The following is a 15344-nucleotide window of genomic DNA, read 5'->3' on the forward strand; positions in this document are numbered from 1 at the left end:
GGGATGGGGACAATGTACCTCTTGCTAACAAAAAGGGCGGGGGGACAATGTTAGGAAGGCTAGGGTGAGAGAGGTTGTGGAGGATATTTTTGGGACCCTTGAGTTGTAATGTTCAAGGGACCTTTGAGTTGTAATGTATGGGGGACTTTGAGTTGTAAGGTTAATTTTTTAATGTTTGGGGGCCCTTGAGTTGTAATGTTTGGGGGACCTTGAGTTGTAAAGTTAAATTTTTTAATGCACTCATTATTATACATGCATATACACAACAATAAGTGAATATGCACACTCATAGAATATCTACCTCACTTGTTGATGGCATTTGTTGGCATATGCATTATATAATAATAGAGTCGGTAGGAGGAGGAGAGGAGGGGGGGAGGGGAGAGAGAGAGAGAGAGATCCTTCTTGAAGGGATATTGGTAGCCAACCCTTGACAAAGATGCCTTTGAATATGGGTATTCTTATTAGGCGCTATATCACTTAACCCCATTCTTGCCTTAAAAGTTGAAACCATTTGAAAAGTGGATAGAGAGAGAAGAGAGATACAGGAACAAGGACAAAACTTTAAAATCTGGATTAGGCCTAGAATCTAGATATAATTAGATATAATAATGCTAACTTGGACAGAGAGAGATCAAGGACAAAAAATCTGGATTAGGCCTAGATTTAATAATGCTGGTTGGATTTAAGAGCATTAAAAACAGTAGAAGGATTTAAAGGCCAGGGGTGCACGAAAACGTTTCTGTTATGCTAAATGCATATCCTGTGAGAAAACCCTCGTCTTTGTCTTCCTCTCTTCTCCTGCATCATCAGATACGCCATAGCCACACGGAGAGTAAGATTTACTCTGATTTGGCGAACGCCCATTTCGCTTCTCACCTGGTTTTGTTCCTGGGAGGCCATGTCCCGGCGGTGTTCGCATTGCGGCCATAATGGGCACAACGCGCGGACGTGTGTGGATAGGGGGTTCAAGCTGTTTGGGGTTCGTGTGTCAGAACTGCCCTCTTCTTCGACTTCTTGTTCTTCTTTTGCTGTTTCTTCTGTGATGATGAGGAAGAGCATGAGCATGGGGAACTTGTCCAGCTATGGCGAGGCCTCTTCTTCTGCTCCCCCCGCAGACGAGCAGCGCACTGACCTTCTGGGCGAACCCCTTGACGGATACGCTTCCGATGATCTCGTCCACACCAACAGTAGCTCCCGTGAGAAAAAGAAAGGTTAGTCCATCCAAATCCTAATTGAAATACAATTCGAAATTGAAAGACCGAAATCGAAAATCGAAATTTAAGTTGCAATGCTTCAAAATTGAATGCTAGCTGCAGAGGGATCAAAAAAAGAAGTGCAAATCTAGGTGTCTCTCTGTAGAATGAGAAAGGTCTGATTTTTACCGTACCATTATCTTAGTTGCAGTTGTCTTCGCACTTGTGAGTTTTGTGCCTTGCGATCTCCTAACATGTAGTTTGCAACATGGGCCTTTCTGCAACCCCGTGTGTGAGTGTCCATGCACCCTCTCGGTATCGGAATTGGGTAACTTGTCTGTCTACTGATGTGGTGGCCATTTCTCAGGCTTGCTCTCTTCAATCAAACCTTATTTTTACCATCAAATGTTGATAGAGTATGAAGCATCAAATGTTGATAGAGCAGGAATTTGAGTGAAGCATCGACGGAACTTTAACTGATTTCATGAGACATGTGTGTGCGTGTGTGTGTTTGTCTGTGTTCACCTTGTATTTGTGTCTATCTGCAAAGAACTTACAATTGAAATTGTGACTCCTCTGCATCATGTAGGATTTTTTGAAGTTGAAGAATCTTCCAGATGCTTGTTACTTATAACTGTCCTTGCATTTTATTACTCTTGCTTGTAAAATGCTGATTTCCTATCAAAGAAGACATTCTCAAATGTTTTTTCAATAATTTTTTTGTCCATTTAGCAATGTCCAGGCATATGTAAAGGTCCAAATTTTAATAAAAAAGGCATACCATTCTAACCTTTGGGCAAGCAATTTCTATGTGTATTAAAGTTTCATAGTGAATCAAAGTTGTTTGATTCATGATAACAGGAATACCTTGGACCGAGGAGGAGCATAAATTGTTTCTACTTGGGCTTCAAAATCTTGGTAAAGGTGATTGGAGAGGCATATCTCGGAATTTTGTAAATTCGAGAACACCCACTCAGGTTGCCAGTCATGCTCAGAAGTACTTCTTGAGGCGGAGCAATCTCAATAAACGGAGGCGCAGGTCCAGTCTTTTTGATATCACACCCGACACGGTACATGTTTTCATTTGGGAGGGTTTTTCTTTCAACACATTTGCATTCTGCTGGCACATTCATCCCCAGTTTCTGCCCATTTTTGGTGTCTTTTTGGTCCCATTTGTATGGCCCTTGATTGTGGGCGGGCCACCCCTATTTTACATATTTTTCTGGGATTTTTCCCAGCCCTATTGGTGTTTTACCAGTCGGCCAGCTCATATGCTTGAGTCGGCCAGCATATTCAGTTCCAGTCGGCCAGCTCTCTCCTCACCTATAAATAGCTGGGGCTGGCCTCTCATTATTCATTCAGTCTTGTACATATTTTGCTCCCTCACTTATGAGACTTGTAGTGTCTCTTGCTTGGGACTGTTTTGCTTCAATATATTCAGCATAGTTTTCTCCATCTCTCTCTCTCTCTCTCTCTCTCTCTCTCTCTCTTGCACTCTCTGTTCAGCATATTCTAGTGCCACTCTACTTCCGCTCTGTGCACTCTTTCATGGTATCATAGCTCCCAGTTTAGCAACCTCTTTGCTGCCCCAGATTCAGCACCCTCTCCTCTGCGTTTTCTCTTAGATTTGCAGTCCTTTGCTGCTGCGTTTTTTGGACAGCACCTGCTGGTCTTTTCTCCTACAGTTTGGCTTCACTGACACAACCATCAGGTACTCTTTGATCAGCGTTTTCTTTTCCATGCGGAGATTGGACATAGGCGGCCTGTTTTTTCAAGACAACAGCCTTCTGTGTGCTGCGTTTTCCTCTCCAGTGGGCTTTCCCCTTTGCAGAGGGGGTCTGTGGTATTTTAGGCTTTGGTGGCACTTTTGGTACCTATGGAGGACACTTCTTCTTCAGAGTTTGTGCGTTTTTCTTGAAGAGAGCCCAAGCTACTGTCCTTGTTGTTGCCTTTCCCTCTTGCACCCTCTTACAACATATTCTCGAGTGCTATCCAGCCTCTTAGGGCTGCGTTTTGGTGGGAGGAAAGACTCTATATCAGCGTTTTCTAATTTGGATAGTTTTTATCTTTTGAGGGTTGGTCCTATTGATTGGATCTATGATGACAACTTCAGATTTGGCTCCCGTACCACTCTCTTGTTATTTCCTTGATGAGGCAGACAAGTTGGATGGTGGTAACTTTCAATCATGGAAGTTGCAGGTTACTTCTATTCTCAGGGAGTATTGTTTGATGGAGTTTCTCTCGTATAAGAATCGGTGCTTGCCGGACCTTGTCTCTGCGGAGGATATGTGTCGGTGGAGGAAGACTGACGGACAGATCTATGGCTTTCTCCTCTTGAATTGTCACGATTCGGTTCTTCGACACTTCATCTATGCTCCTGATGATGCTTCTACTTTCTATGTGTGGCAGTTGCTTTGTGACCTGTATGGTGATGCCAATGATCAGCAGATGCTTTCTGCTTCTGGATGCTTTGCAGCCAGTGATCTTATGGATACTTTTTTTGGAGATGTTCTTGTAGTGAAGGATAGTGGGTCAATTTTGCTCATTGCGTCTGAGGAGTTTGTTTCTCTTGTTGCCCTGCCTTCAGTTTCTGTGCATACTTCTCCTTGCCAGGATGATATCTCTGGTAATGTGGACAGTGGGTTATCTTTGCTCACAACTTATGAGGGGGATTTGTCTCCTATTGCTTTGCCTCCGACTCTTTCTTCGTCAACCAGTGACCAGGATGTGTTGTTGGTCCCTTTGCCTTCTATGGAGGAGCCTGCTTCTACGCTGTGTAATGCTATTGAGGAGGCTACTACTACTTCAGTTACTAGTACAGTGAATGTTCCTATTTCCCTTACTCTGTGTGAGGATTTTGGATTGTGATCAGGTGTGTCCGTGATCGTGCCTGGGGCGGCACAATGGTACTTCCAGAGTCGGCCAGCTCATATGCTCCAGTCGGCCAGCATATTCAGCTCCAGTCGGCCAGCCCTCCTCACCTATAAATAGGTGGGGCTGGCCTCTCATTATTCATTCAATCTTGTACATATTTTTCTCACTCACTTATGAGACTTGTAGTGTCTCTTGCTTGGGACTGTTTTGCTTCAGTATATTCATCATAGTTTTCTCCATATCTCTCTCTCTCTTGCACTCTCTGTTCAGCACATTCTAGTGCCACTCTGCTTCAGCTCTGTGCACTCTTTCACATTCATGTGTTCAAGCATACAAATAAATAATGAAGGTGTGAATCCCCCCCAACCCCCCCCCCCTCCCATGTGCGTGCAAACATGCATGTGCAGGATGCCAGGATGTATGTATGTATGCCTGCATCTGTGTATATATGGATGCATGCATCTGTGTATATATGCATGCATATGTTATGCTAAAATTGTTTACAGACTTATGGCCATTTGACATTCAAGCAAGTTTATTGACCACTCTAAAATTTTGGACAGGATCTCCCTCATCCATGCCCACCCATCCATATTTATATGGACAGGATCTCCCCCATCCATGCCCACCCATCCATATTTATATAAAATGGGTGTGAAGACTTTTTAAGTCATTGCAATCACAGTGTGCATGCATTATGTGGTCTGGCAAGTGTTGCTATGGCTGATTTGGCAAGCAAATTGTGTTTTTGTATCTTGCTAGTTTTGTTGAGTTTCTTACAGGTGGAAATTTCTATGCAGGTTTTGAGCTTGCATGAGGAGTTGGCATCAGAAGAATTGGGATTCGAACCTGCAGACTTTTGTTCCAGTGTTCATGACATAAGATCAGGGCATAGCTTTTCATTTGCTGATGGAGAAAGTAGGGAAGCCACATTGCTGTCTACATATGCTTATCCTATGGGAGGTTTCCCAATCCCCTTGACGCTGTTTCCACACTCATGTTTGCCAATGAGCGTGCCTGAAATAGCTGAGGAAACTAACGAAGGAGGCGAGGCTGAAAGTATGGAGGGTTGTGACTCGAGTGACGTCAGGAAGGGTGCTCTGTCAGCAGACATTATAGTTATGGATTCAGTTCTGGACAGCAAGCATGAGGCTGACCAGGTCCCCAATCACCACTTAGGGCCACGCTTTCCAATACTTCCAGTGTTGCCGGGGACGTTGACATGGTCTTTAAATTCCAAAGTTCTGAAGCCTACCCCCATAATACCAACACGGCCCTCACTTGTGGCGGCAGATGATGCAACAGTGGCAGATGATTTGGCAACTCTTTCAGAGTCGAGACCTGGGATGGAGCCTACACCCTTGTCCTACAAGCTTCTGCAGGAAGGCTCTAGGTACTCAGCTTTCCACTCCATGAGTTCTATTGTCAGCAGTGAGCTAGACAACCAGGGGAGCTTGAGCAATGCAGTTAGCGTTCTGTGAGGTGCATCTTGCACCAAGTTTCTGTACAATAGATTAAAGGGGAGTGGAAGTGATTCTAAGGAGGGGATATGATTTAGATGATATTATTATGAAATCTGTATGGGTCTACGAGAGGACCCATGTCAGTGAAGTGTGTGGGCATGCAACATATGAAGTAGACAAGGGTGTATAGGTAGGGTTTAAAAGATTGATGACTAGTACAAGGTCTTTTGGCTTCTATGGGTCTTGCTTTGAAATGGTTTTATGTTGGAAATCATTACTCTTCACAACAAGCAGTTAAGCAGTCAAGCTTTTAAGCCATGCTTAACTGGTGTAGCGCTGGCATACTAACCATGACAATCATATTCTCTTCATTGGCATGACCTTTGACATTGTGTTGAAGTGTGAGACTTTGTTAATGTAGGCTGTTTCGCATGTAGTGGAGATAGTTGTTTTAATAAGGCATATATTGAAGTGTGTAGATACAACGAGCCTAATTTTTTGCGTGCCTTTGGGGCTTTACAAACTTAAGCCATGCGAATGAAGGTTATAGTGGAGAAGAGTTCTAATTTGAGGATAAAAGTCATGCCAGTTTTTCCAGTGGAGGGTGAAAACCAAATCCATTGATGGAAGAGGAGCGTTCATTCAAATTTCTCAGTTCTGTCAGCTGTAACACGTAATTGTTTATTAGGAGTCGTATCCCTAGGGATATAGTGAATAATTTCCACAAGTTATGTGATGGTTGGCAGGTTACAAATTATGCCCTCACATGTTATTACTTACGTTTTGTTTTTGAAGTGTGTCTCTCACAAGCAGGGAGTGAAGGATATGGGCAGAAGTGGTGCTAGGTTGATGGTCACTTTGTTTGGTCAATCCTTGTAGGCATGCTTTGTAGCATGATCCTTGACAGGGGACTATTTGGTTCCAACATGGGCGCAGAGGTGCTCTATGCTGGGGGTTTGTGTGGACATTCGCTAATGGAACCGTCAAAAGTGACACCTTCATGCTAAGTTATTTGTCTCTAGCTCTTTGCCGAACCAATCCCTAAAATAAGGCATAGTTATAATCTCTGTCTCTCCATGATCGATATTAATATTGGTCTGGATGATCATCGGGAGGCCATAGCTTGCAAACTCTACAATTTCAAATTCAGGTGCTTTGAACACTGAATATTGCTGTATTGGTGCAGTTTTGGATTGTGGTTGTTGCAGTGGCAACATCAGAGGTGGTACAAGCATAGTATGAGGTCTATACATGCCTCTTAGCAACACATTTTGAGCACACAGCATAGCATTGTCGGCAGCGATGGTAGTGGCAAGAGTTGTCTTGGTGGAGGAAGCATTGGGTGTTATCTCTTAGCAACACATTTTGAGCACACAGCATAGCATTGTCGGCAGCGATGGTAGTGGCAAGAGTTGTCTTGGTGGAGGAAGCATTGGGTGTTATGTCTGCGTCCACACTTGGGGATTCCTCTGATAGAAGCACTTGGAAGTGTCATGGTTCCCATTGCATTGGAAGTACGTGCAATTGGATTGAAACCTTGGTCTTAATTGTGGGCACTCCATGCTAGTTTGGTTTTGACAGCACACTACATACTGCGGGTTCAGACGAGGGTGTCTGCTGGTCATGTCACGATTGTGACTTAGTTCATTATACAGTCTCCTCATGATTACAGATACTGAAGTGACATGATTACAGAGGACCCCTACACTTGGATGGTCACGACTATTCGCTCTAGAGACATGCCTCTTCATCAAGAGCCACACTCCTTCGACGACTGGTCACACCCCTTTGCTCTAGGGTTGCAACTCTTCATCCAATGGTTGCAGCTATTCGTCCAAAGGATGTGTCTCTTTGCCTAGAGTCATGACTATTGGTCATGGGATGTGTCTTTTCATTCGTGTCTCTTGAACTCCTATATAAGGAGCCTGTTGTATCACAATTTCAATCAATCAAACATCTGTGTCCAAGTCTACTTTCAGTTTCAGTCTTAAATACACAGATAAGTGGATGAAGTACTAAGTAATAACAGTAATCCTCACAGTGGTATCAGAGCAAAATTTTTTCCCGGGCCTACGGTTGTGAGCCTCTCACTCTCTCCGCTCTACTCCCCTACCCGGCGTTGTATGGAAGCAGAAGAAAGATGGAACCTGCATCTACGAGTATGAGGTAACCTAAACCTTCTTTCTCAATTGACATATAGAAGACAGATGCACAGATGTGTGTGTGGCGTACCCGGTGAGTGTGCAGAGATTTCGTGCTGGCAGCCCTTCGTGAGCCTCTTCATCGGGTTGTGCCCTTTCGTGCATGGGTTCGCATCCCTTCACACGAACGATGGCACCAAGAGATGGCACCTCTTCGCATGGCACCCCTTCGTTGCTGAATTTGGAGCCCCCCCCCCCCTCTCTTCGCCTTGTTTGCTGCCAGCGTGCCTCTTGATTGCTAAGAGTGGCTGCCAGTTATCGGCCTGGAGCCCTCACCGCCGACGAGCACCTTCTCTTCGTTTAGTCGCTGCCGGTGCCCTTCAACGCGGCGCAATCCAGTCGGCGAGGCTCTTCGAAGCGGCGCATCGATTCACGGCGACGTGCCCGTCACCTTTACACAAAAAAAATAATAACAACGCCTTATAACTAAAGGCTTACAATTAAGCCTTATTACACGTGGCTCTACCAGCCACGTAAAGCTGCCAGCACCTAACGAGTAGCGCCAGTGCAAGGAAGCCCGCCAGCGCGCAAGGAAACCCAGCCGCCGACCAGCGCATAAAAAAAAATAAAAAAATAAAAGAGCGAATGGGACCAGCGCAACGAATTCATCCGCCGGCCAGCCCATTCGCTTCTCTCGCACGCTGTTCCACACAAGGTGCGCTCCTCTCCCACGCTGCCACGCCAGGGACTTCACTCTGGCACACACTCCCCTTCTCAACCAAGTGTCCCATGGAACCCAACAGCAATCAGCCTTTACATCTCGTACATAGACGAGGTCCCGGAGGCCATATTGCCCGAAAATCCTCGCGAGACACCCACACCGGAGCCCGCCCCATTACCCGAACCTGTTGCAGAACCTGTTCCGGCTCCAGTTCATGTACCAGGTCCCCTGGACTTTTTTGGTATGAGTACCCAAAGCGTAATTCTCGCCAGAATTCCAACATGGAATGTTTCCCAGAAGGTGAACATGGACATCATCATCCTAAAACGCCAGAAAAAGGCAAGCAGGTGGTTCATGCAGTGCGAGTTTCTAAAGTTGTCAGTGCTTTAATGCTGAATGTCCACAACCATACTTCCGTGCCTGTTAACCTTTCCAATCAAGTTTTGAGCTTATTGGGATTTATTGGCTAGCATCCTATCAATGTTCTTGTTGATAGTGGATGCTCAACTAATTTTGTGGGAACTACTCTCGTCAGCAAGTTGCAATTACCTACTCAGCAGAGTGCGAAAGTTTTCCAAGTGGAACTTGCAGATGGTTCTTTCTTGCATTGCAGTAAACGGATTCAGCAGTTGCATTTTCAGATTCAGGACTATCAGGATCAGCTGAATTTCTCTATTTTGCCTTTGTCACACTATGACACGATCCTTGGACAGTCTTGGTTATATGAGTATGATCCTTTGATCAGCTTTTGAGATCATTCCATTCGACTTTATCATAATCATCGAGAAATGGAATTACGAGGTCTGTTTAATTCTAAGCCGATTACTGTGGTTTCTGCTATGCAAGTCAAACGCTTAGTGCGTAAACGCGACAGCTCTTCTGCCTTAGTTATGTTGCGAGAAGCAGAAGACAATACAGTTGACCAATCGGAATCCTCGCCATCAGATATTTCTTATTTACAGCAGCCCTTCTTTCAACCTTATAAGGATTTATTTCCTGACGAGCTGCCAACGACATTGCCTCCTCGACGTTCTGTAGATCATATGATTGATCTAATCCCTGGACAATCACCGCCAGTTCGAGCTCCTTATCGAGTTTCTTATTCAGAATCTCAAGAAATTTAGAGACAATTGGCAGAGTTGTTGGATAAAGGTCATATACGTCCAAGCAAAAGTCCTTTTGGTGCTTCAATTTTATTGGTCAAGAAGAAGGATGGATCTATGCGACTTTGCATTGATTATCGTGCCCTTAATAAGCAGACAATCAAGAATAAGTTTCCCTTGCCTCGCATCGATGAGGTCTTTGATCAGTTGCTTGGTGCAAAGGTATTTTCGAAGATTGATCTGAAGTCAAGCTATCATCAAATCAGGATTCGAATTGGAGATGAATATAAGACAGCTTTCAGAACAAAGTATGGACATTATGAATTTTTGGTCATTCCTTTTGGGTTAACCAATGCCCCAGCTACTGATGAATGACATCTTTGGTCCTTACTTGGATAAGTTTGTCATCGTTTATCTGGATGACATTTTGGTCTTCAGTAAGACTTTAGCAGATCACAAGCAGCATTTGCAGATTGTCTTCGACGTACTCCGTACGAATGTCTTGTACATCAACAAGAAGAAGAGTCAGTTTTTCAAAGATCATGTGGAATATCTTGGACACATCATCTCTGGACATGGTATTGCAGTTGATCCTAAGAAGATAAAGGTCATTGTTGATTGGCCTTTGCCACTTACAATTTCAGATGTGCGATCTTTCTTGGGATTAGCAAATTTTTGCCACACCAAGGTTCACAAGTTCTCAGATATTGCTGCTCCTTTGACGGCCCTTACAAAGTTAGATAAATTGCAATGGTCACTTGAAGCTGAAAAGCCCTTTAATGATCTTAAGCATGCGTTGACAACTACGCCTGTTTTGGCTATTGCGGATCCAACTCAGCCGTTTGACGTCATGACCGATGCTTCGGATAGAGCATCTGGAGGCGTTCTTATGCAGAATGATCGTGTTATTGCTTTTGATAGTCATAAATTTTCGGCTATTCAAATGCGATATCCCGTTTATGACAAGGAATTTTTGGCAATTGTTCATGCTTATAGAACGTGGAAGCATTATCTTCTTGGTGTAGATTCAGTGGTTAAGACAGATCATCAGTCTTTGACTTACATCTTTACTCAGCCAGTGATGAATCCTCGTCAAGGACGATGGGTTGAATTTTTGGCGAATTTTCATATGGCGATACTCTATGTTCCTGGATTACAGAATGTGGTAGCAGATGCTTTGAGCCGCATGCCTCGAGCTACGAACTTTGCTATCTCAAATGTGCAGATGGAGATTCCTGCATGTTTTAAGCATGAGTATTTGACAGATAGAGACTTTGGAGATGTTTTTTGAGCTCTCAAATCTCTTCATCCTACTGTTGCAGAAATGAATATGTTTGCCGCATATACAATTGCAGATGATTTACTTTATTACTTAGATCGCATTTGTGTTCCTCACAATGCATCTTTGCGGAAACTCCTTATTCAAGAGCATCATGAAGTACCCGTTGCAGCTCATCTTGGAATTAACAAGATATATCGTCTGTTATCAGCAACATACTTTTGGCCTCAGATGCAACAGAATGTTATTAAGTTTGTTAAAGCTTGTCACTCTTGTCAAATTATGAAAGCTTTACGACAACTTCCTCAAGGATTTCTTCAACCTTTGCCAGTTCCTCAGGAAAGATGGGAAAGCATAAGCATGGATTTCATCACTACTTTGCCGCGTTCGCAGAAAGGCAATGCTCAAATTTAAGTAGTGGTTGATCGGTTTTCCAAAATGGCACATTTTATTCCTTGCAAGAAGACAGTTTTTGCTCCAGATCTTGCAGCGTTTTTCGTACAACATATTTTCAGAATCCATGGATTGCCAAGATCTATTGTTTCTGACAGAGATCCGAAGTTTACTGGACATTTTTGGACTTCCTTATTCAAATCTCTTGGTACAAATCTCTTGTTCAGTTCTGCTTATCATCCTCAGACAGACGGACAGACAGAAAGAGTAAATCAAATTTTGGAAGAAATGCTTAGACATAATATTCAAACAAGATTAGCTTCTTGGGAAGAATATTTGCCTCTTGTGGAGTTTGCTTATAATAATTCTCCACATTCAGTCACTGGAATGACTCCTTATATGGTCACACTCCGCTTGTGCCTACAAACTTTGTTCTTCAACACAAGGTGGCATTAGCAGATCAGTTGATTCAAGAAATGCAAGATATTCTTGTGCAAGTTCGAGACAGACTAGTTCATGTTCAGCAGAAGTATCAGAAGTATGCGAATAAGCACAGAAGGCATACTGAGTTTCAAGAAGGTGACTTGGTTTTGCTTTATGTTGCACCGCATCGATATAAGACAGTAAAGTCAGTCTTTCCGAAGTTGCGACCGCGTTTCTATGGTCCATTTAAAGTTATAAAGAAGATTTCAGTTGTCAGTTATAAGTTGGATCTTCCACCATCTTGGGGAAAAATTCATCCGACATTTCACATCTCTTGGCTCAAGGAATACATACAAGGAGATTCATCTATTCCGGAGTTATCTTCTTATGTTCCTGAGATTGAAGATGATCATATTATTCTTGTTTCTGAGAAGATTCTTGACGTTCGTTAGAAAGAAACAAGAAATAAGATTACTACAGAATTTCTTGTTAAGTGGATGGACTTGGATGAGTCAGATTCTACTTGGCAGACAGATGAAGAAATGCAACAATATCCTCAACTCCTCCAAGAATTCTTTGGCAGACGACCGACTCTCATTTAATCACAAGGGTTTTATTTTAAATGGGAGGGAATGTCACGATTGTGACTTAGTTCATTATACAGTCTCCTCATGATTACAGATACTGAAGTGACATGATTACAGAGGACCCCTACACTTGGATGGTCACGACTATTCGCTCTAGAGACATGCCTCTTCATCAAGAGCCACACTCCTTCAACGACTGGTCACACCCCTTCGCTCTAGGGTTGCAACTCTTCATCCAATGGTTGCAGCTATTCGTCCAAAGGATGTGTCTCTTCGCCTAGAGTCGTGACTATTGGTCATGGGATGTGTCTTTTCATTCGTGTCTCTTGAACTCCTATATAAGGAGCCTGTTGTATCACAATTTCAATCAATCAAACATCTGTGTTCAAGTCTACTTTCAGTTTCAGTCTTAAATACACAGATAAGTGGATGAAATACTAAGTAATAACAGTAATCCTCACAGGTCATGAGTGATCTACCTTGCCAGTGTTGACCTAGTTAGTTCAACAAGTTGTCTATCAAATAATCTATGATCACATCCTTGGCTAGAGCACTCTCACTCTTAAGTTTGTTTCCTTTCATTATCGATGCCTTTGACAAGGTCTCGGCATGTTCCTACTTTGGTTTGGTGAGTTCTACATCGTTATCTTGTAGGTTGTCTATCACGTTTATTGCCTCTTGGCGACATTCATTAAATAGTGCTTGGATCTATAGAGCCTTTTTCTCTTCAATCCAATGAGGGATTCTTTCTCGGCTCTTTTAAACATTGCATCTTCTTCGACTCTCTCTTTAACCCAATGAGGGATTTGGATTCTTCACTGACTCTCTCTCAAACATTGCATTTCATGTGAAGATACTTTTGGTCCATGCAATATAGTTTTTAATTAACTCCTTCCTTGCTTGAGATTTTGAATCCGGGTAATTGGATTCCATCTCGCTCCACTAGGGACAAAACCAAGTGTAAAAAGGGATCCGATCTCAAGATCTCGAAGTTAGCTTTTTCCATGGGGTCGAGGGATCTGAACCATTGCCTGGTCTTTCATACAAAGGCCATAGACACCAAGATTGTCTATTCTCCTAAAGGCCTTACAAACTTAATCAAACATTTCTAAGTATTGAACTGGGTCTTCATTCCCATTGAATTTGGTCTATAGCTTTGAGATATGGTATGGCTTTGTCCATCCTTAATAAGGGGCTCTTTGCATGGGTGCTATCTATATGGCCAGTCCCCTTCCCATTTCCTCTTGCCATCCTTATAACATGTGTTTTGCATATTCACATGGTAGCGGCATCAAAGATTGAGTTTGGGCATGAAATTATGTATGCACTGGTTCAGGGTTATTGTGCTCTATAGGGTGTGGCTGCATCATCAGACCTGTCAATGTGTGTCTCTCCCTTGGTAAGGTGAACCTGACATGATGGGGCTCCGCATGTCACAAATCCCTATATTCTAGGGACATGCGGATGCGTGTCAGGCCTAGAAACATGCGGATGCATGTATGTATTATACCTGGGCATGTGTATGGATCATATGAGTGGATGCATATGAGTCCAAGGACATGGCAGGACATTTGTGGACTTTCGGGCGGTGCCCGTGTGGATTCCGGCCATGCACACATGGTGTGTTATGATGGCAGGCGGAATATTTTCAAGTACAAGAATGATGATAGGTGGTTCTCCAAGTTTACATGTGCACAATGCATAAATGATGCATGCCATAACTTTATTTTACTTTGTGTGACATTGTCTTGCTGCCTGGACAATGCTTGTTATTTTGGCTTGTGAAGTCCGAGGGACCGGGGACGCCCGGGCACCTTGTGGACGCGTGTGTGCACTCCTGTTTGGGCCTAAAACTGTGGGCTTATGGGTTTTGCAGGTGGTAAGTGCGTCCACACTCAATTTACAGCTTATTTCATTTACTACTAAAGTTTATTGGTTTGCAAGTCCACACTCATTAATAAGTGGCCGGACAACTTATAATGCGTTCGCATTTGGTTGGACCAAAATTAATGAAGTCCGGACAACTTATGGCCATTTCCCATTTGGTTGGACCTAAACTTATACAAACAGGACAAATGGAGCACTATGGGCTGGACACCTACCTGGACACCTTATGGGGACACTTGTCAGCCTGTATGTGTACCCACCAAGCCCCTTAGGTGGCACTGGAGAAAGGCGCCTCCTTCAAGAGGCCTTTTGGGCTGTTTTATTCACTACTCAACACATTGGAGAGCTGGTTGAAGCTTTTGGAGTTGCTACAAGGCTGGTTGCTTGCTTCCCGGACTCACACAAGCTTGGATATCGATCCCCACACTCTTCTAAAGGGCTGGTTGGTAAATTTCAGACCTGTAATTTCTGGTTATTGTGAGTTTTGGGCTGGTTACAGGTGTCCAAAGTCAACTTGGACAGTACAGGACAGCTCTAGGGACCTCCACAGGGCTGTAGGACCCCTTACAGGTGGATTTCTCGCGATAGAAAGTTGCTGTTTTGGACTGGTTATTGCACAAAACAGGTCGGACAACAATGGAATATGTGAGCATGGATGTGTCTCAAGGATTCTTGGTATAACAGGTGCTTAGGGCAAGCATTGGGGACACTTGCTCGCGGAGAACACAGGTTTCTGGATCAATTTCTCACGTGGAAACAGGGCCTAAAGATCCATTTACATCTTGTGCAGGGCGGAGTACCTGTGAGGATTGTGATACTCTTGTGCAGGGCGGATGTACCTGTGAAGAGGCTTGTGCAGGGCGGATGTACCTGTGTGTAGGGCGGATGTACCTACAGATTCTCTTGTTTGAAATGTATTCATTCATGATGTATTTGGAAGAATCAGGTGCAGGCTAGTGGAGAATCCCCAGGCACCCGTAATCTTGTACTTTGCAGACTCTTTTGGTAATATAACCTAAAGGGGGGGGTCAGCCTATCATCGGCCCCTTTATGTGGTGTACTGTCATTTTCAGCTTTGTGGTTGTAATGCTCAAGTGTTAAGTGCTCAGAATCTTGTTTACATTTATACGATTCCAATACACGCGTCCGCCATCCCGTTACATTGGTATCAGAGCTCACTTTTTCCTCTCATTGGAAAACGGTATGAGGCTTGGAATCATAAGTGGTGACCTGATTTGAGTGTCATGGACAGCCACATTTCTGACAGTGTGGAGAAC

At 43.6% G+C, this 15344-nt stretch overlaps 1 protein-coding gene across 1 annotated transcript; it reads left to right on the forward strand.

The window, feature by feature from the left end:
- The first annotated feature begins 365 nt into the window (after positions 1-365).
- Positions 366-5903, forward strand: LOC147634281 (uncharacterized). The gene is made up of 3 exons (XM_086805406.1): positions 366-1214; positions 2058-2266; positions 4871-5903. Exons 1-3 carry the CDS (start codon positions 902-904, stop codon positions 5549-5551), a joined length of 1203 nt encoding a protein of 400 aa, XP_086661532.1. The 5' UTR covers positions 366-901; the 3' UTR covers positions 5552-5903.
- Positions 5904-15344: the final 9441 nt, after the last annotated feature.

The sequence above is a fragment of the Cibotium barometz genome, chromosome 11 (assembly GCF_041138505.1).
Source record: "Cibotium barometz isolate CiBa-2024 chromosome 11, ASM4113850v1, whole genome shotgun sequence".
Taxonomy (NCBI): Eukaryota; Viridiplantae; Streptophyta; class Polypodiopsida; order Cyatheales; family Cibotiaceae; genus Cibotium; species Cibotium barometz.

Coding starts and splice junctions, on each gene's coding strand:
- LOC147634281 (XM_086805406.1), top strand. CDS start 902: ATGTCCCGGCGGTGTTCGCATTGCGGCCATAATGGGCACAACGCGCGG. Junction 1,215..2,057: donor CTCCCGTGAGAAAAAGAAAG/GTTAGTCCATCC, acceptor TCATGATAACAG/GAATACCTTGGACCGAGGAG. Junction 2,267..4,870: donor TTGATATCACACCCGACACG/GTACATGTTTTC, acceptor ATTTCTATGCAG/GTTTTGAGCTTGCATGAGGA.